The 20841-nt window shown below is 38.2% G+C and overlaps 2 protein-coding genes and 1 long non-coding RNA gene across 3 annotated transcripts; all 3 read right to left on the bottom strand.

Annotated features, from left to right (window-relative positions):
- Positions 1-615: 615 nt before the first annotated feature.
- On the bottom strand, positions 616-7434 carry vps26a (VPS26, retromer complex component A). The gene is made up of 9 exons (XM_010732357.3): positions 7298-7434; positions 5984-6133; positions 5297-5372; positions 4706-4862; positions 4217-4381; positions 4026-4132; positions 3738-3839; positions 3490-3599; positions 616-3296 (listed from the first exon to the last, which is right to left on the bottom strand). Exons 1-9 carry the CDS (start codon positions 7298-7300, stop codon positions 3180-3182), a joined length of 987 nt encoding a protein of 328 aa, XP_010730659.1. The 5' UTR covers positions 7301-7434; the 3' UTR covers positions 616-3179.
- Positions 7435-8175: 741 nt separating this feature from the next.
- Positions 8176-16329, bottom strand: srgn (serglycin). The gene is made up of 4 exons (XM_010732358.3): positions 16162-16329; positions 14306-14447; positions 9084-9241; positions 8176-8980 (listed from the first exon to the last, which is right to left on the bottom strand). Exons 1-4 carry the CDS (start codon positions 16214-16216, stop codon positions 8877-8879), a joined length of 459 nt encoding a protein of 152 aa, XP_010730660.1. The 5' UTR covers positions 16217-16329; the 3' UTR covers positions 8176-8876.
- Positions 16330-18950: 2621 nt separating this feature from the next.
- Positions 18951-20689, bottom strand: LOC113746372 (uncharacterized). Its single transcript, XR_003462810.1, has 2 exons — positions 20616-20689; positions 18951-19190 (listed from the first exon to the last, which is right to left on the bottom strand). It is a non-coding gene; the product is annotated as an uncharacterized LOC113746372 (long non-coding RNA).
- Between the last annotated feature and the right edge of the window lie 152 nt (positions 20690-20841).

Genomic DNA, 20841 nt, shown 5'->3' with positions numbered 1-20841 from the left:
TTCACACCTACAGCCAATTTAGAGTCACTAATTAACCTGTTAAGTGCACGGAGTACCACAGAGAACATGTAAACTCCACACAGAAAGGACCTGCCCTTCAATACAAATGTGGAGGTGAATCTGTTCTCTCTCTTTATTAGCAGGCCCACAGTCAGAATTATAGAAACACTGACACCAACCACAACAATCCACAGAAATATTTAACTAGCCATAAATGTCAATGAAATGTATTAATTTAACTGCAGTTATGTTTTCTGTATGTTTTATTTAGCAGAATATATAATCATCCGAGTGGTTTCTTGTGGTAAAAGGCTGATTCCTTTAGGAGAGAGTGCATCTGGATGGAGACCAAAACAACAGTAACCATGAAGATCAATAAGAAGCAAGGTGCTTTTGTTCGTTCACGTGTACATCCCAGAGAAATTGAAAAAGCTGGATGCACACAACCGTATTGAACGGGGATGAAGGCCGTGGGTATTTTACACACCAACAACAGGCTGAATAGCTAATATGATGATAATATAAACATGACTGACAATAAAGAATTGAAGTGAACTCTCCTGACTATATGCTGTGTAATGATCGTTTAAAGAAAAAGTGCTGTTCAAAAAGATATTCAGTATAAATTTGCTTTATTCACGATTCATTTTAGCTATATATTTGGGTTTGGTGTATATACACATATTATCATACACACACACACACACACACAAGTCGATGGCATGATTAGACATTGTGTAAAGATTAACATGCAGAAGATGAGACGGGGGCAGAGAGTTTTGGCATTTAAGTGTCTCTTCATTACCTTTGAAGGTATTTAAAAAGGTACACCAAACAAACCCTACCTGTACAGTATTCAGAAAGACAGAAAATATGTCCCATAGGCAAAAACAAAGAAACAATTACTTGCAAATAAATTACACAGTTCGCAAACAAAAGAAGAGCAGACTGTCAAAACTCACTCATGTGAATAAACACACATACGTCTGAACTGTAGATGTGTTCAGAGGTTTATAAAATGAAACATGTAACAGCATGACTTGCACATGAAAGTGACATAAAGCAACAAAATATTGTACTTAAGTCCAATTAAAAGAAGTAGTGATATATAAAGGACAGTATCATTTTCCATTACAGATACAGGAGATCTCTGAGGTGAAGTGGTCCTTGAGTGATGTTTAGTTTTAGTTTCCATGCCACCTTTCGGAAAAAAAAGTTAAGCATCGGAGGGGAAAGTGCAAAACTGGCCACAGATCAGAGTTTAAGGGAACCTACACACAAGACCGGTACCATCACCAAACTGTATGTGTGTGTGTGTGTGTGTTTCTCTTTAAAGCAAGACCTAAACAGCCGGTCTGAGCGTCACAGTGGAATATTGTTGGATTTTACAGTGATACTGCATCCCTTCCAGTGCTTAAAATATCAGACATGAGCCATTTATTAACATGAGTACTCTACTGATAGCAAACAGACAGGCTCAGAAAACACTGCTCGCTCTGAAAAAAAAAAGAAAAAAAAAGAGAGAAACTGACATGAACGGTGAATCTACAGTCTGATGGTCATGGCGAGCATCATTTCATTTTTCTATTGAATCGTCTAAAATGTAAACAGAAACTGCTACTTGTGTAGTGATGGCAGAACGTTCAGTTTGCTCAACTTTCAACGTTTCTAAGCTTTGAATTTTAGAAATCAAAAGAAAATCTTTTTCTTACATCAACCAAAGTGATAGTCAGCTGACACCAGCCGTGAACGGAAAGGTTCAGTTCACCCAAATCACACATAAACATATTTAATACTCATTCTCAAATTAATGTCAAAGTTTCTAAACGTATCTCTGCCGAAATGGTCAATGGAATTCCATCTGTCATGCTCATGGAAATCCACATATCTGGTTTGGAATATATACATATTTTTATTTTGCAAATTTGGGTGAAGCGACTCTGAAAGACAAACAACAAAGATTTTCCATAAAGAGAATAGTCATAAATAAACGACACTTTGCAGATCGAACAAAACGTCTCGTGTCAGAGAAACATCTTGAGACACAGAGGGAATCTTTAGATACATTTGGAGGCAATCCTGTTTGACCTGACAGACCCCGTCAGTGAAAACCGCATCTAATATTCAAGACTGAAATGTTGTATTTGAACCCAGGGATCTTTAACAGAGATGCTGAATGTTTTTATTCTTTTAAACCATTAGCCGATGAGTTGATTAGTCAATACACACAAACTAATCGTCAGTTATTTTGATGATTGATTAACCGTTTCAGTCATTTTAAGAAGGTTCGAGTTTCTCCAACGTGAGCTTTGTTTCTCTTCATTATGTATCTGCAAATTGAATATTTGGTTGTTTTAGACTGCTCAGTCAGACAAAACAAGACAGTTTGTTTCAGACATTTCATAGACTAAGTGATTCATTAATTGAGAAGCCACAGATTAATTAATAATAAAGGTAATGTCTAAAAGCAGCTCTGAAAGTTTGATGGACAGCGATATCATGATAGCTTAAACTCAGGTATTTTTGTAGCACAGCCCATCGGGTCCTCCGATCAGGCTGATCCTTACATGCTTTGAATACTTTCAATCACTGGCTGGAGTCTAGAGAGAGTGTTATTTTGAGGAGGGCGTAGGAGGGAGGATGCCAGAGACAGTCCAGGATTAAAGCTGTCCACATACGCAAACAAAGAAGAAGCTCCTGTTGCAGAAGAAGGGAATAAATGGTGTGGTGGTCTGTAGCCAGCTCCTTTTTCCCCCCCCATCGTTGCTCCTGTTTTATTATGCATTCAGCAAACTGAGACTTTATGGCTTCACTTGTGTGTGCATGTGTGTGTGTTTTCAGTCTGTGACGCCAAGATCAAATAGGCGACCTCACTGTTCCTTACTTGGGTCGGTTTGATTTGCACACTTCTGGTAACATTTAGCATTCAGCCTACTTGGATTGTATGCTTGTGCGCCTGTATACGAGTGTGTTGGACAGCTCGCATCTGAAGCTGTGAAGTGGTGACAGAGAGAGAGAGGGAGAGAGGGTGGGAGGTGCCTGAAGGTATGTTATGTGTATTCATGTATACAGACATTTCTCAGTCCAGGGAGACAGTGGGGCAGCCCTCACACCTCTGGCTGTTCAGCAGTGAAGAGTTGGGGTGTATCTGTGTGTATTTTCAGTTCATAGCAGCACCCTCACATCTCTGGCTGCTCTGCGTTAACCGGCTGGGTTCGGGGCTCAGGTGACTCATAGCGCTGATGGAAGTTTCTTTTCCTCAGTTTCTCTGGAGCTTTTCTCCACAAAACAATCTCCTAAAGACGGACAGGGGAACGAATGAAGGAAAACTTAAAAAACTTAAAAATAAATACTTAAAATAAAAATCTCTCTAACAGACACAACTTGGATGATTTTCATTTTTCATGCGAGTCTCATTGTGTTGGAGAAATAGTTACAGATATCAGCTCACTGACAGAATACGATTCATGTTGCACGTGTGTGTGTTACCTGTTGTTTAAAGTATCTTCTGTCCTCTTCATCCACCAGCACCAGATTAAGGAAGTAGCGTACAGAGAACTTCTTGTTGACATCTCTCATGGTGGGTGTCAAGTCATATCCTGTAAGGAAACACAAAATATGGTATGTTGTCAGATAAGCTCTCGCACAAAGTAAAAACAGGCCAGTGCTAAACATACTATAAAATGTCTACCATATTCTTAAATTGTAACGAGACGAGAGGGGAGAGAAACACTTACCTGCGAGGAACAGTCTGATAGGGATTGATTCTCCTTTAACTGGAGCTCCATCCATGATCTCATACTTTGCAACCGTTTCTGTCTCTGTGGTAGTACTGGGACCTGAAAAGGAGGACAACGATTACATTAAGCGAGTAGGCTAGAATATGATAAAGTGGAGCAGAGCTGACTGAAGTTTCTATGCTTTTTTTGGGGACGTAATCAGTTTACAAAAGAGCAAACCAACCACAGGGTCTTAACTAAAAAGTTGGTCGTGCTGCTTATGCTCCACCTGTCCTGGATTCTTACCTATGCCTGTTATCTCCTTCTTGATGAGCTGCAGCTCCATGTGTTGGATCTTGATCCTGACCAGCAGGAAGTAGATCTTCCCAACAATGACGTCCTTGAGGTGGTATCTAATAACGAGACACGTCAAGAGAAGCTGCTCGAACTGGCCTTATTTTGGATTCACTGAGAAAGCAAATTAAAGTTGATCTTACTTGGATTTATTGTATTCAAACTCAATGTGCAGACAGTCTTCGATGCCGACCTCCATCTTAATCGAGTTGTTGACATCTGGGTAGGTGGCTAACTGGTGAACAATCAGCTCGTACTCCTTCACTAAGTCAGACAGACGACGAACTATTGTCACCCTGAGGAAATACCTGCAAGACACAGACAACGCAAGTTTTAACAGTCAGCCTGACAACAGTGCAAAACATGCTGCCATCCAAAGACAATCTGCGTATCTTACATATATTATCAATTACATAGGGCTGCAACTAAAAATCACTTTAGTTATCCATTAATAAACCATTTTTGATGACGATTATTGATAATAATATAAATAAAAAATGTATATATCAATATACTTATTGATAGCAGTGCAAGATAAACTGTTGCCCTGCTCTTAACTGCCCATTAAAACCATCATATGAAACTAAAACACGTAACACCAATTTAATTGATACAATGTGGAGTAAGTATACCTTAGCCTGACATTCGCTCCGGTATAGGACTCATAGGGCTTCTCCACCTGCATGAACTCAAAGTCGTAGCTCCTGTTCTGGGTGAGTTCTCCGGGCAGAGCCAACTCTTTCACCAAGTCCACAAACTCATGGGTGTTGCTCTTATCAGAGAACAGCTCTGAAATACAGCAGAGTGGATTCAGCAGAGTGGTTCGAGTATGATTCAGCACAGTTTAAACACACTGCAAAATATTCTACATATACTGGTTTCATTTCGGGATTCCACGCTCTTTCAACACACTGCTCTCATTACCCTCCACCTCCTGCAAATAGAGCCAGAGGAGGGTTTAGCATCTCTATTGCAAGCTGCACATGACCACCACATGCTCCGTTAAACCTTTTTAGCCACATGAGAAAGCCAACAGCGTGCTCTTGACATGCAGTTTGCCAGCTACGTTTCAACGTTTCAAATATTCCACAGAGCTGTGTGCAAGGTGAGTAGGAAACAAAATATATTCATCAGCACCATCTTACTAACATCGGAGCAACAAGAGAGTTATACCACTTGCAGAGCACAGGGAAATAAAGCAGTGAATGCAAACTCATGCTCACCTATCTGCCCGACAAACTCGATGCGGATGCCCTGATGCTCCAGCCGCTTTCCTCCCTGCTTCACATTTAGATTCACCTTGAGAGAGATTAAGAAGCATCATATGAACCAAAAAGCTTGTCGTCACAATGGTAGATGGAGAAAATATTTTACTTTACAAATATAGGAAAAAAACAGAACAGCCTCTTTCTATAGAACACAAAAAATATCCCTGACAAGAGCTATCCCCTGTGATTACATATCTGCTGATACTGCATTTCTATACATTTTCATGTTGGTGCAAATTCTGGTCCAAACAAGTTGATATATTTAGAAAAAAAAAAACCTGTTTGATGACAGAAGAAAGCAATTCAGGCAATCAGGCAAATATCACAAGTGAATGTAGTATCGGAAAGCCTGCAGTATGACTTAATAAAGCAGATATATATCAGCTGATATATATGTGGAAACATAGATGCTTCACTTCCTCCCACTGTCAGAGTAATTCTTGCACACACATCAGAAGAACCTTAATTTCCCACTGGGCTCGGTTAACAAGAGCAATCCCAAAATAGACTGGGAGATGGCAGAGAAGCCCTATTATCTGCTGACAAGTACAGTTAACTAATAACTAAAACGACTGCTTCATGTGTTGGTGAATCTCATGGTGCTCTGCATCCCACTTTAAAATGAATGTAAACTCAGTTTACCTTGCCAGACACAGACTCTCCATCGTAGAACAGGTAGTGTTTTTCCACTTTCCCATCTTCTGTCTTCAACTCGGCTGTCTTTCTGTTCTCTGCATCGTTCAGCAGTACATCTATCTCACATACCGGCCCAAACAAACCTCCTAGGAAACTCTATAAAAAAAACACACACACACAAAATACATCGTATTACACAGACGTGGACAGACAACTTTAGATGTACTATAGCCAATTCTCTCAAAGTCGGAACAATATGTTGAAACAGATTGCATGAAGGAATAATCCCTTAATCCACAGTAAATTATGATGTGGCTTTAGGCAGAAGAAAACATTTGCTTATCAGCCCTCAATAGCACATTTTCTTTCTTTCTTTTATGTTCACAGTTTTCACGTTTCTGGAAATGTCAAGAGGGGTCTAGAACAACTCACAACACAAACAAAACATATCAGGCAGATATGACCAGAGTGGCAAATCTTCTACTATCAGCAGGCTACGCGCTTATCTTGATTTAAGAGAGTGAAACACAAAGTCAGCCTGACATTATAGATTGTCGTGACAGGACTGAGGCTGCTAATGATAGATAATGTCATCTAGCTGTTTGTGATGGGTTAGTAACATACCTTGAGTGTGTGTGTAAATTAATGTGTGCAGGTAAAAACCACACAGCTACTCCCCTGTCTTTGTTTTTCCAGCTGCACCAACACATTATTTCCCTCTGAGCTGGCACACAAACACATGCAGCATGCAGGAGCCGCCTCAATAGTCAATATGTCAGGGGAGACCAACCACAAGGAAGAGGGGGCAACACAGGAGCCAATAACATGGTAAACACAGCGCCTATCAACTCGCAGTGTTGTCCTTTACCAAGTCAACAGATGTGATCAGCCCTTCATTCATTCAGCACGTCCTTTAAAACACATTTACTCAAAGTCATGAGTTGTAGTCCAGCATGCATGTGACATGACTTCACCCTGCATCGCGCTGAGCAGCGACCTTAGCTCGCCTTAACATCACCGATGCCACAAAATCAAACAAGCTAAACTCACTTCTACAGATATTAATCAACACGTTTACTCAATATGTCTGTTATCTACAGCAAAAAACAACAACATCAGTGCAGAGAGCGCAGAGACGGCCTCGTATCTGGTGCTAACTGGACCAGCCCCAGCTAGCTTTCCTGTCAGGTTTTAAATGTGAATTAGCGGCTGTCAAGTGAAACCAGAGGTCCGTGTTGATGCTGGGTTGTTATAGATAAATACCCCGATTCATCTCTGGCTAGTAGTCCGAACAGCTGATGCTTGTTTTCACACACTCACCATCTCGGCCGTCTAGACTAGTTGAAGCTAACAGCTAGCCTCGCTCCGTGTAGCCAGTCTGTCTCTGAACCAGGAGGTAGTATCAAGGCTGCCCGTCACGTGACCCGGGTCATGTGTGTGTGTGTGTGTGTGTCTGTCTGTGTGTGTGTGTGTGTCTGTCTGTCTGTCTGTGTGTGTGTGTGTTAGGTTAACATTTATCCCTGATGACACCAGGCACACAATTCATAACAATCAGAAATAAAAGTTTATTGTGTGCCCTGTGATAAGCTGATGATTCGTCCAGGGTCTCGCCCAAAGTCAGCTGGGTTTAGGCTCCAGCCCCACCCTGATGAGGATAATAAGCAGTTACAGATAATGGATGGATGCACCCTGTAATATGGCAAATTAATAATGTGACCAAAATGTGTACTTATTGGACCACTTTACATTTAAATGAAGCTGATCAGCGCTCTCTGTTGGACAAACCTAATAACCACACTGCTCCATGATTTCCTCATAATAAATATCTTTGGTATTTTTCTACTTTCTACTACTAGAAATCTAGTTTCTACTTACTATTTCTAGTTACAACGTAGACATGCACACCAATACAACATACACCCGTGTTTGATCAGCTAATACTGGAATAATCTGTTGTGTTTTGTGCATGAATCCTATTGTTTGGTGTGTTAGAAAAAACCTACTGAGCTTCAATTGTATTGGCTTTGTTCTACTTAATGTTCTCTGTCATATTCACCTTTATTATCAGTAATAACACAGTGTACACACACAATGTCTAAGTATTTATGATTAGTACTGCACTAAATAAACATTCTCTATGTTTAGTAGATTTATATATTAAATTGTGTCCGAATGATTGAGGAGAAAACACAACTGGATACTGTTGTTATACATCCTTTATTGATAGAAGTATTTCCAATGCAAAATAGACAGTGCAGAGCACGTTGAAATGCATGCATGTGCACGTTACATGTTTTGAGTATGTTTCAGCTCACAGTGGTTAAGAAAGCATTAATCCATTCCTGAGGAATTTGACTTCGCAAGATTCTCTCTAAATCTTGCTGAAGCAGGAAGTTCACAAAATATGTTGCATAAACCCCCTGGGTAAGTGTAAAGTGTCACAACATTTGAGACAAAGGGATCAAATATATATAAATAAGTCTTTGTTTCGTGTGTCTTAAAGGTACACAGGCCTCAACAAAAAAAAAAAAGAAAGAAGAAAAGACTTAAACCACAGCTGCACAGAGTGAGCAATGCGTGGACAAAGGCGTCATTGCATTAGTATTTATTTAAAAGCACGTTTTAGATTTTCTATTAAAATAAGCATATTCGCATCTTTTCCACATAAAGCACATATGCCAGTCACTGCCAGATATGCCAGATTATTCTTTTGTCGGCTACAGTTTCAATATAAACACTTGTTCTTTTGGCCCTTAAGAAAATAACTCCCATCAATAGCACTACAAATGCAAATAGCTGGCTTATATTTGGTCCGCCACAAGGTGGTGATGTCATATCTATTTAATTTTTTGAATATATACGGTGGCAATGTGTGTCTGTTAGGATGTTGATGTACAGTTTATGGCTGAAGAAGGTGATCTTCTCTCAGCTCATGCTCTGCTGGTTTTGCCTCACCAAACAGAGACCTGCTAGGGAACATCCTCATGAACATGCCTTCCCCATCTACAAGCAGAAAAAACAAGGACAGATCAGATTACACAGAACAAAACAAACAAAAAAGAAGGATCTAGAAAAATATCCCAAAATAATTAATCTAGCTCCATACCTTTCTCTGTCCAGGATTCACCAGAGCCTGTCTCACTTTCAGCCTTGTCTGCCATGGTATTATCTTCAGCTGCATAACCAGAGCCTTCATGATCTCCAGAACCAAACACGGGTCCATCCTCCCACATTGGGCTGTCATCCTGAACAGGCTCTGCCTCTCTGGAAACACAATTAGAGTCAGTCATAAAATAAATGCTAACTGAATAAATTTACATTTAGTCATTCAGCTGACGCTTGTATCCAAAGCGATCAAGGTACAGTGTGACTTGGACATGTTAGTACAGCAATACTTTGGTAAATAATAATTCGGTTCATGTTACGTCACCATCAATAACAATTTCACTGCGTAGCAACAACAAATTTCCCAAACTAAAAACTAGACTCTCTATGAGCTATTTATTTAAATAAATGTCTGTCACTATCTATCACTGATTGCTGTAACTGCAGATGACAGCCTTGCATTTACATTTACATTCAGGGTGTGTGGCAACATTCGCACGAGAAATTACAAGTGGCACAGAGTTAATGATGTGTTTTCACATTTTAACCCAGCAGTGGTTTGTCCGTTTGTCCAGCTAACCTAACAGACTCGCTCTCCAACTAACTGCTTTGTGTGAACAGCAGCATACTAATATATATTTACCATCTGAAAGGACATCATTCTCTTTTCTTGAACTGTTATGGAGGCATGGGCCAGGTGCCAAATGCCAGCTGACTGACATGACACAGGTAAACAAAAAAACAACAACCTGAAACCAACAAACCTGCAATTACACTTTATCACCATAGGTGATGCCAAAGAGAACAAAACTGAGATCTTCACTTGTTACTTTAATCAACAATTTATCAGTGATATTTGTTGCCACACAAAAGTTCAATACTACTTACAAACTCTTAAAAGCATAAAAATCATTTCCCCTGATTTTAAAACCAGAATACATGAGTTTAAATACTATAACTTCTGGGTGCCAGTTGTCTTCTACAACAGTGTACAGTCCATTCTCACTGTGTGTATGCTGGAGCTTTCAAGCTTCCTAATACAGTAGCAACATACCAGTTCAAGTGCATTTACAAGTAGCATGGTGGCTGTGTTGCTTTTTTATGAGTCCGATAGCTTTTTTTTTTTTTAGTTTAGCTGAGCCTTCTGCTGTGGTCTGAAATAAAACCGCTCAGGATCAGTATGCCACTGCCATACAAAGATGTGTATGTGTAGCCTAAGCAGCTCTGTGTGATGTGATATATACTCTTTGGGTCGATTCCTAAGATGTCTCTGCTGCAGGAAAATACAGACATGCAACCTAAAGTTGGCCTGTGCACTCAAAGTTTCAGGTGGTTCTTGAATAACACAGCCATCGTCAACCAAACAAAGCATTGTGTAGTCTGCAGAAATCAGCTACAGCTAACAATCAGACAGATACAGCATAAATCAAAAATACAAAAACAATGCAAACAATGAACTAATTCAAATATAGAATAAACTAAATAGGCTAGCTAAAACCACAATAGAAAACAGAGAATCATAATCATGACTATATAAAATACTAATTGCTAAATATACAGTTAAACTGGTAATATGCTACAGTATTGTGTATATTGGTGCAAGTCAGGTTGATGTTGCTGTGGTAGTAGAGTGCATGATTGTCTATCTGTTTTATTGATCACTCTGATAGCGCTGACAATATCTTTGATGTAGTAAACAATTTTGCCGTGTTGCTGTAGTTTAGTTTCGCGGGTGTAGTCTCAGTGTTTCTACATTTAATTTGCCCAACCTGTGATCACATCACACTTGTGTAAGTGTGCTACACAAGTGTATAAGTTCCTCAAATGAACAGGTCTTGAACTCACATTAAAGATAAGCATATCTTTGATTCAGTGTTTCTACATTTAATTTTCCCAACCTGTGATTACATCACACTTGTGTTAGTGCGTTACACAAGTGTATAAGTTCCTCATGAACAGGTCTTAACCTCACATTAAAGATAAGCATAGAGAAACATTCTTCCTTCAGCAGATTTATTTTTTAAAATGCCTTTTAGTCAAACTCTGCTCATTAGAGCTGCAATGATTAATTGATCGACAAAAAATCAATCATGAACTATTCAGATTCATCACGTTGTAAGTTTTCAAACAGGAATGACAAACATTCGCCTGCTCCAGCTTCTCATCTGCTGGGCTTATAACAGGCCAAATGATTAACTGGGGAAATAATGAGCAGGTTAGTGATAGGATAATGAACATAATCATTAGTTGCAGCTATACTGCACATATAAATAATAACAACTAAATTACAGTTTGTTTTGTTTTTTGTTTTCATACTAATGATACTTCTCTTGTTGAGACTATAATTTTTATTGATTCATGAAGTTTGGTGTGTATACAATCTTTGAAAAAATGTCAATACAAAGCCAATACTCTCAACTCATAACCTGCTACTTCTGATGGTTTTAAAGTTAAAACCACTTAAAGTAACTCTACTTTTAGACCTGCTAAATAGTGAATTTATGATCATCAAGACCTTGTTAACTTAACTTATGTTAACCTGACTTGACCTGACTGAGTCGTTCATCATATTTTTAGTTTTGTACTAATCACCAGGTTGTTGTATCCTTTTTATATTTAATCAGGTATTTCTCAAGCACAAGTATCAGACTAGTATGGCACATACACAGGTACAAACAATAGACCAGAAGCAGCAGCCTACCAAGTGTAACAGCCCACTTCCTCTCAACACTTCCCTATGGCTTCCTGTTCAAGGCGAGTTGCAAAAGGGAGGGCTGCTGCTGAGTCCCTAGTGGTTTCAAGCAAGCTAAAATGACGAAGGAGGCCAGATAAGATTCTGTTTAACAGCAAAAAATTTGAAAAACAAAATTCTTTATTTATTTTATTAATTCTGTCACCAATCACGATTTCTCTGTCGTCTACACTTTTTACCTCTCTTATACTTAGTATCTCTGCTCAGTGATACCAAATCATTTATTGTCTAATTCTTAGCTGGACTATTATACAATTTTATTTATTAGATGAGATAAAATCATATGATAGTAGTGGCTCAGTGGAGTAACATACAGTATAAAATGTGTTCATGTGTCTTTTTGTACATAGCTATCTGATACAGGTAATATGCTTCATAAAATGTGACATGAAGCCATAATCATATATTGTATATACTGTGTATAATATCTGTGAGTTTACATTATTTAAATAATCAGCCACGGCTGATTAAACCCATTCAAAACAGAGTGCGTGATTTCAACAACATTGCAGATGACCTGCAGCAAAAAAAAATATGATTTGTGGTATAAATTTTTTTAAAGTTCCCCTTTTTAAAGTCCAAAGGTTTTTACTGATACGATCAGTGTCACTTCAGAGGAACTCTAAAAGAGGAACCGGATGTCTTGACATTCAAGTTGGACTAAATGCAACAATTTGGACAGTGATTAAAGACAGGTTTGAATTCCTTCTAAGGTGAAACTATTAATTTTGTCAGAAGAGGCAGTTTATTTTTTATTTTGAACTTTGAAGAAGATATGAAAAACAGAACTAGTTTCCACACCAGAGGCCAAAGCTGTGGTTTTGAGGTGTGCATATACACTATATAAATGTATATTAAGAGCATGCATATACAAAATGCACAGCACAACCTCAGAAAAAAAACACCAATTGCTAAAAGGCTTATATTGGCTTCAATTTAAGAATGTTTTATTTCTTGTAATGTACAAACATAAAAATGTATGCATTTCCTGAAACAAAATGGTAACAACAAAGCAATTATGACATATGAACTTTTGTGAAAATCCAATACTTTTGTTGATAATCACAGCAGAGGACTGAAGAAGATCTTAGCTCTTATGAGTTCTTTATATATGACATATATGCTCGATTTTGAGTGACACCCTCACACTAAATGTGTCTCACTGACTTGCCTTAATGATCAAAACAATTGCTTAAGAACCCTTCCTTTAGTTAGATTTGAAATTGATTCACTAAATTGTTTCTACACAAAGGTACAAAGGAGTTTGACCTATCCCAGAATGTCAAACTTGGGTTGGATATTAACTGGAGAGAGAGCTCACCCAACAAGCGCATCCCAGAGAGACAAACATTAATCTACTTTTTTTTTGGTCATAGGAAACATGATGACATACCACAGTATGGTAGTCATAATAAATCTCTTAGATGTCTTGTTAGCCGAGCAGCATATAATGATGGCATCTATGGTTTTTAATATGACAGTGTGGAGTGACAAAAGAGCAGAATATGTAACAGAAGTAAATCATGCAATTAGTGGATTTACGCCCACATCATTATAGTACATGGTATCTACCTCTGTAGACAGTGTCAACAAGATGCTCTGCACTCACTATACTCTCTCTCTTTATTGGAGTCTGCAGTACACAGAGCTCAAGTATGCTTCCAGAGAGCTCAGCAGTCCTTCACCACAAGCACACATGCCAGGATAAGATAACATTTATAAGATGTAATATGCTGATATTGATCAAAAGTACGTTTCTATTGCACTCCTTATTTATATATATATATATTTTAAGTTTTTTTGCATATGCTGTCTATAAATTCACCATCTTTGCTGCTGTATCCTGTTTAAGGCATGTGTACTTCACACAAAAATCAACCTAAAAATAATCTTGTGAAGGTGAGGTAAAATTATCAGACATACATCAGCATCTATTGCTTTAGATTACATATCCTCATGCTTCTGTATTCTGTGACAATTTGAAATCGACCATAAACTCTTTAGGTCTTTTTTTATTCCAGCTCTAAGCTTGCTGTCTTTTCCCTGTCAGTCTCTCTGTCTTTCTTTATCCCTCCACGTTGTCTTCTATTTTGGCTTTTCTTGGCCTCCTACCTCACACTTATATGTCTCAAACACACACACACACACACACACACACACACACACACACACACACACTTCATGCAGATAGAGGTTGTGTTGCTGGAGTTATGCTAACCAAGATAACAGATCCAATGCAGCATCAGCATTTCTATATTTAAAGTCTGCATTTATCTGACAACAGTGTAATATATTATCACAGAGATGGTTGTTTTGACAGTGAAGTGAACTCACTGCCACCAAGACTCTCTCACCTTGCTCTGAAAAACTCGCAGAGCAAATAAACCATCACATCCCAAGTTTGCACACTCTCACTGACATACACACACACACACACACACACACACACACACACACACACAAATACTTACAAATACTGGGCAGCTGACGCAGGCAGTTTGGCTGGTAGTTCAGGACTCCATGCCATTTCTGGACTTTGTTGAGTCACACAGTTGGCCTGGTCGCCCTCAGGGTTACATCTCACAAACTTATACACAGCAGTTTGAGGAGCTCCTAGAGATGGAGAGAGAGATAGAGATCATTTTTTGTTTTTGTTTTTCATGAAACATTTTATGTTCTTGGGCAACATCTGGTTGCTCATCTGGATCAGTTCAGTGTGACAATTAGGGTTTACTAGTTACATGTTCAGAGTGTTTCAGGAGATTACAACATTATTCTGCAACAGGGTAAAGTGAGGTCGGCCTAATGGGCTTTGGAGATGTTTGTTTTTTTTCAGCAAAGTGTAAGAAAAGGAAGTAACAACATTGCAGCCTTTCCTTAACACATTGCAGCAAGTTGATCGTTGAGCTTATGTGATGCTAAAAGTATTAACGGTTATTTTTTACAGCAACATCCAGTGTGAAGAAACTAGTCGACAACTATCAAGTGTTTCAAGGCAAGAAGCTATAAAATTATTGCATAAACCACCAAAGTCAATCATCTGATCAGGGGTTCTTGACTGTTTTGGGTTTTATGAAATCTGCATCAAACAAAAATCACACAAATGCAAATGCTCTATGAAAATTGCCATTTCCTGTTTTGTCCACATTGGTGCATATCTTGGCATTGTTTGAAAGTTTAATGGCTCTCTCAACAACAACATTTTCCTTCTGAAAGGGTGGTGTAATATTTCTGAATCACGTTGATAAGAGACTGTAATCTTCCACCATCTGTCACATAAGCTATTAATGTCTGAGAATAGTATCAAGACCGCTTAACTGGAAATTGTGTGTTTTTAGATGGGTGAGTTCATGCCACATACTTTGGCTGATGGATGATGAAACTGTCACAATAAAGGCAAATGGCCTGGTTGATTGGTGTCAAGAGCCTGAATGTCTATTGGTTGTGACACCTCAAGTAAAATACAGTGTCATTTTATCATTTCATTTTTATTCGTAATTCTACTGAATTGTTTCAGCTGCTGTTCATGTTTAGGCTTATAATGGATCCAATAACTACAAGAACAGTTTTTTAGTCTTTTAAATAAGATCATAAGCTTGATATACCGAACATATATTACTGACTCATAAATAGAGTCTATAATAGCCTTCTACCTTTTGATTTATAATAACTGATTCTATATAATTATATTATATAATTCAGCAAGATTTTTTGTTTTGTTTTAATCTATTAAGGTTTTCTTCCTCTATACTGAAAAAAAAATGACACTAACGTCATAGCATTGACGGTAAAAGGCCAAAAAGTCCCCCTACATGTACACAATGTTCAACAAGCCACATCGAAACCTTACTCGGAAACCGAAACGCCTTTTCTCTTTCCGAATATAATATGAACTAGTGCAGGCAAAAGGGGGGGTCCCACATAACTTTCCCCTCCTGATCCACAAAGTCTTCCTTCCTCATTACAACATAATGTAGGAACTGAATATTGCAGATGTTTATTTTTTAAGTTGTGTTTTCTGAGAAGCCCTGAATTTTACTTCATGAGTCATAATTAACCAACTCACGGTAATGACACAATGCTAACATGAGTTAAATACCAGTGAAGTGAATCAGTTCCTCATTTCTCATGTCAATCAAAGACCCCTAAAGACCCTCAGACTACAGTTTGGGTCACCAACTGCTCTGTTGTTGTGAGGATGTCACATTGAAAATGATTTCACTTGTTTCCACTACAACCTGTCTAAAGATATCGACTCCACATGAAGTGTACTAAGACACAGAGACAAGAGACAGACGTATTTTCTCATCATGAACTGTCGGCTTACCCTTTGCGTTATGTAAGGCGAGGCAGGAGACAACGAAGAACAGGAGCAGTTTCATCCTCAGGTTTGTCTTTCTTTATCAAAACGCCCGAGAAAAATATACAGGACACCGCTTTTTTTTCAAACTGTTGCTTCCTTTGCGTGGTGAAGAAATAACTGTCTCAGACAGTCAAACTCCCCTTAAAAAGAGCTCAGCCCTCTGAGTGCGTCATGGTTTCCTGAAGTCTCACTCACTGTAGAAAGAGAGTGAACATCTTCAGTGGAAACTTTTGCATTAGCAGCCTCCAATATCAGATATCAGGTTTGCGTAACTGCACACATGAACTGAGGAAATACCAGAAGATAGCAATTAAGATTAAATCTGTATTTCTGATAACAGAGGCCGAGAGGAAGCGGCAATTTGTCTTAATTGGCTGCGGGCTTGTTTTGTGCTGAGATAAGAAAAGCGACAGCGTAGATGAGAGCTTCTGCTCTCTCACTGAGTCAATTCAATTCAGTGTAAATTGTACTGTTTATCTCTCTGTATTGCAAAAAAAAAAAAAACATCTCTTAGTGTGTGAACATGCGTCACAGAGAGAGAGATGGGTATTTCTTTCACTGTAGTTGTGGTTTTTATCCAGTTTAAACTTTGCCTTCACAAGACTAAACAGAAGGAAAAAAATGAAGGAGAGAGAGAGAGAAATACAATCATTCAACAGCAATAAACTAACACAACAACTGTTTACATTTCTGTGGGTAGCACAAGAAAAAAGCTATGATTATGTGGGGATGTACTGGTACCTGGTCTGGGAGTCACTGCATGTCCCAAACACCCCAAAATATTTCAACCCCAAACACAGAAGCAGCCTCCAGTCCCCTGAGATATCTACACCACATTACCACTGAAGAGTCCTGTCTTCATATTGAGTGTTGTGTGTGTGATGTATTGTACTTTGTGTGTCTGCACCTGTTTTTCATGTTGTGTTAGCAGAGTTATGTATGCATGTTTGTGTCTGTCAGTGATTGAGCACTGAAAAATAATTTGACATGTAAAATGTATGATCAGCTTATAAAATATCATATATTATATAAAAAGTACTAAATCTGGCCATATTCAAATGCTATTTCCACTTGAAATGTTATATTCCAATAAAGATGATGAATGTAACAAAATAATTAAGAGTAATTTACTTTTTCTGCTAATATGTCTGTACTTTTACCAGTTCGATGCTTTACGTTTTCTTTACTGAGGTATCATTACTTTGACTTTAATACTTCCTCCATGTACATCTATGTGTTTTTCTCCCTGTGATGTCAGACTGCACTGGTAAACACAAGTTGAGACATTTCAGGAGTCAACACCTGGTTGGCCCTGTGCCTCAGGCATGTGAAGTGTATTTATCAGATTAAGTGCAATGATGATGACTCAGATGTTACTCAGGATGCTCCTGGAGCTGGAAGAGGAAGACTTGAAAAAAAAAAAAGAGGCCAGAGTCAAAAATCATGTTGAAAACATGTGATGCAATGTGCATGTGATGGTTAATAGGTGATTAGAAGATTAGAAGATTAGATTCAACTTTATTGTCATTACACAAAGTACAAGTACTGAGAAACAAAATACAGTTTTAGCACAAAAAGCAGTAAAGTGCAGAGTAATGTTCATATGCATAGGGATATGTTAATAACGGTGCAGATATATGAATGAATGTGACCACACGATTTATACACTGATTAATGATAGTGGCTGAGGTAGATATTAGGAAAGAAAAAGAATACTTAAGTGTGTTGCTGCACTTGTTTGTCACACCAGTTCATAGCAGGGAATTAATCTTGGATCAGGACACTCAGAGATCAACCTTTGGGAAATTTGGCAGCCTACTGTCATTTTTTTATAGATTCAGAATTTTTTTTTTCTAATGCAAATGTTTGGGAAAGGAAATCAATACTACACAGACATACAAGAAGTAAATAGACCTTTAATTTGAATTTGAATGAAGGTGTCTATTTACTTCTTGCATGTCTGTGTATAACAACTCAGACTTTGATTGAAGCAGCACTCTGTCCCTAGTCTGATTTTCCAATCTTCCCTTCTTCCTTACATTTAAAAATGTGAGCACCCAAAGACCTTTTCCGTTTGTTTTTATGTAAACTATATAGTAAATATATTTTGAATTGGCTTGTGGCCTACTTACTTTATTACATAAACCATGTGTTGTGTGTCATGAGGAGAGTTAGGTTGTGTGGTCAGAATGAAAATGGACAGACATCAAAATAAAAAAATGTACTGATCTCATGAATCTCAGTATTTCTATAAATTACCCCCTCAGTGGCCATCATTAGAAAACAAAGATTACATGCTTCTTCCAGCACTTCACTGAAAGGTTTTAAAAGCTGGACCGTAACAATCAAGTCAAACTTTTCATTTTATTTAATATAACAAAAAATGCTGAAAGGACCTGCAGGGTTAAGTGTATGAACCCTTAAATTGTAAACGAGTGTTGGTTTAACCAATTACCAGAACTGTTTTGAAGCTTCAAAAGATTGGAAAAACTATAAAACTATAAAAACTAAAACTATAACTATATTCTGATAACTTCTGTGGTTTGGTGTCACATTTTGTGAGAATCAGCAGTTTAATCACTCATCACACCATCTTGCTGGCATTGCAGTTTTCCGTGTATATCAAAGGGTGTAGTGATGCTGCACAACACTTTTCTTTGCGGTACACAAACTGAATCTATTAGAGAAAACAATGAAATGGAATCTAAACTAGATCTTCATCATCATTCCCATGTCTCTTTTTTCCCCCTGTCTTAATGCTCTTTCACATTTGATTTCTTACCTAGTGTGGGTTGTGTGAGGACAGAAAGAGCAGCTTACACACACACACACACACACACACACACACACACACACACAGTTTTTCTGGTCTTGTACAACATAACAATGAACAAAATTACATTCTTTGTTTTGACTGTTGTGATCTTCTTACTCTCCGTCTTCGTGTTTTTCTTCTTCTTCTGTGACTCTGTGTACTCATGTTTATGTTATGTCTGTGTAAAAAAAGACAAGAAGAAGAAGGAGAGTGAGAGAACTGTTCGTTTCAACTGACACATTGGTATGATGCTGCAGGAAGTGGTAACATCACTTGCTATCGTTTTCCTTCAGGAAATGACACACTAGCCTGCCCAGCCTCATCTCCACACACACACACACACACACACACACACACACACACGCACACACACACACACACACACACACACACACACACACACACACACCGTGTGACATATTTATGAGGCACATATACCCACTTACATAGATCAGTGCACACGCAGCATGTCTCCAGTAAACATGCCTCCTATCTTCTCTGCTCAACACTGAAAAGCCTAAACAATCATTAATATCTGATATGTTTTGTTTGATATACTGCCAATGTGTTACCCCGCAGCAGCCAGTGAGCTACTGCATCTATAAAAAAAATTTTTTTTATAGATTTTAAAGATATTTTTTGGCCTTTTTCAAGCTTCATTGTATACGGGGAATGACATGCAGCAAAGGGCTGCAGGTCAGTTTTGAACCCTGGGCCACTGCAGCAAGGACTGAGCCTTTGTACATGGGCCGGCTGCTTTACCAACTGAGCTAAACAACACCCCAGCAGTCAGCTTTTATAGTCAACTTGGTTTCCATCTCCACCCAATCATATTATGTGGGATTCAAGTCTATTGTCAGAGTAACCAGAGTTTATGGTGGTAGAGGCAGCACTATTCTCATACTCTCCGAAATACATGTACAAAGACATGACATGGATGTTTGCACAAGACTGTACACAAGTCTTGTCTACACTACACAGACAGATGGCTGTGAGAGGAAGCGGATCAGTGACTGATAACCACAATATGCTAATGTAATCAGGTTTTTTGAAAAAATGTAAACTTAAGACTAGTCACAAGCCACTTACAGTACAGTATTATCACTCTGTTACTCCTTGACTCAAGAAGTCACAAGCCACATACATTGCACATACATTGTGACTCAAGGAGTCACAAGACACATACATTGCACGTACATGAGCTCAAAGAGTAACAGAGTGATAATAAGTCTATAATAAGTATGAGGTAATTTCATTAAAATTACTTTTTTTCAAGAGACAAACCAAGTACAGACACAAAACAAACAGCCAGTCATACATAAGCACATACAAACGGCAACAGAAACAATTTCAAAAGGTCCAAAACCAAAAGTTTAACTTCAGTTAAAAGGATGAGATGCTCAAGTTATAAAGTCAATTTTCTTTATATCATTTCTTGTCTGTGCTTCACGTATGTCTTCATATCCTGTATGATGTAAACTGGAACCATAATTGGATCATCTGACTTCCCCGCAGACACATCAGCAGTTATTTCTGACACTTGACCTCAATGTGAAATCTACTAAATTAAAATTAAAATGAATGTTATTAGTAATAAACTTACCGTGTGTAATGTTGTGTATAACTCTGTGGGTTTTCCAGTAAGATCTCTTGGCACAGCTCTCATTCACAGCAAATTAGTCTCGAGTGTCTTGTGCTGAGCAGGTATGCAAATACACGTTTTGACAAGCACCTGAAAGTTTATTGGAGTATAAATAAAAGCAGGCGTTGCAAGTTTTGATCCACCAATATTGTTTCCATGACACAAATAAACAACAAATGTTATATAA

The sequence above is a fragment of the Larimichthys crocea genome, chromosome VIII (assembly GCF_000972845.2).
Source record: "Larimichthys crocea isolate SSNF chromosome VIII, L_crocea_2.0, whole genome shotgun sequence".
Classification (NCBI taxonomy): Eukaryota; Metazoa; Chordata; class Actinopteri; family Sciaenidae; genus Larimichthys; species Larimichthys crocea.
Note: the sequence above shows the minus strand (reverse complement) of the source record. Positions and strands in the feature narration are given on the sequence as shown.

What these genes read in the sequence shown, in the direction of transcription:
- srgn (XM_010732358.3), bottom strand. Translation starts at nt 16,216, where the DNA reads ATGAAACTGCTCCTGTTCTTCGTTGTCTCCTGCCTCGCCTTACATAAC. An exon ending in CGCCTTACATAACGCAAAGG is followed by an intron (nt 14,448 to 16,161) that starts GTAAGCCGACAG and finishes CTCCATCTCTAG; the next exon opens with GAGCTCCTCAAACTGCTGTG. An exon ending in GCGTCAGCTGCCCAGTATTT is followed by an intron (nt 9,242 to 14,305) that starts GTAAGTATTTGT and finishes TTGTGTTTCCAG; the next exon opens with AGAGGCAGAGCCTGTTCAGG.
- vps26a (XM_010732357.3), bottom strand. An exon ending in GGAGCGAATGTCAGGCTAAG is followed by an intron (nt 4,382 to 4,705) that starts GTATACTTACTC and finishes TGTGTCTTGCAG; the next exon opens with GTATTTCCTCAGGGTGACAA. An exon ending in GAAGATACTTTAAACAACAG is followed by an intron (nt 3,297 to 3,489) that starts GTAACACACACA and finishes GTCCGTCTTTAG; the next exon opens with GAGATTGTTTTGTGGAGAAA.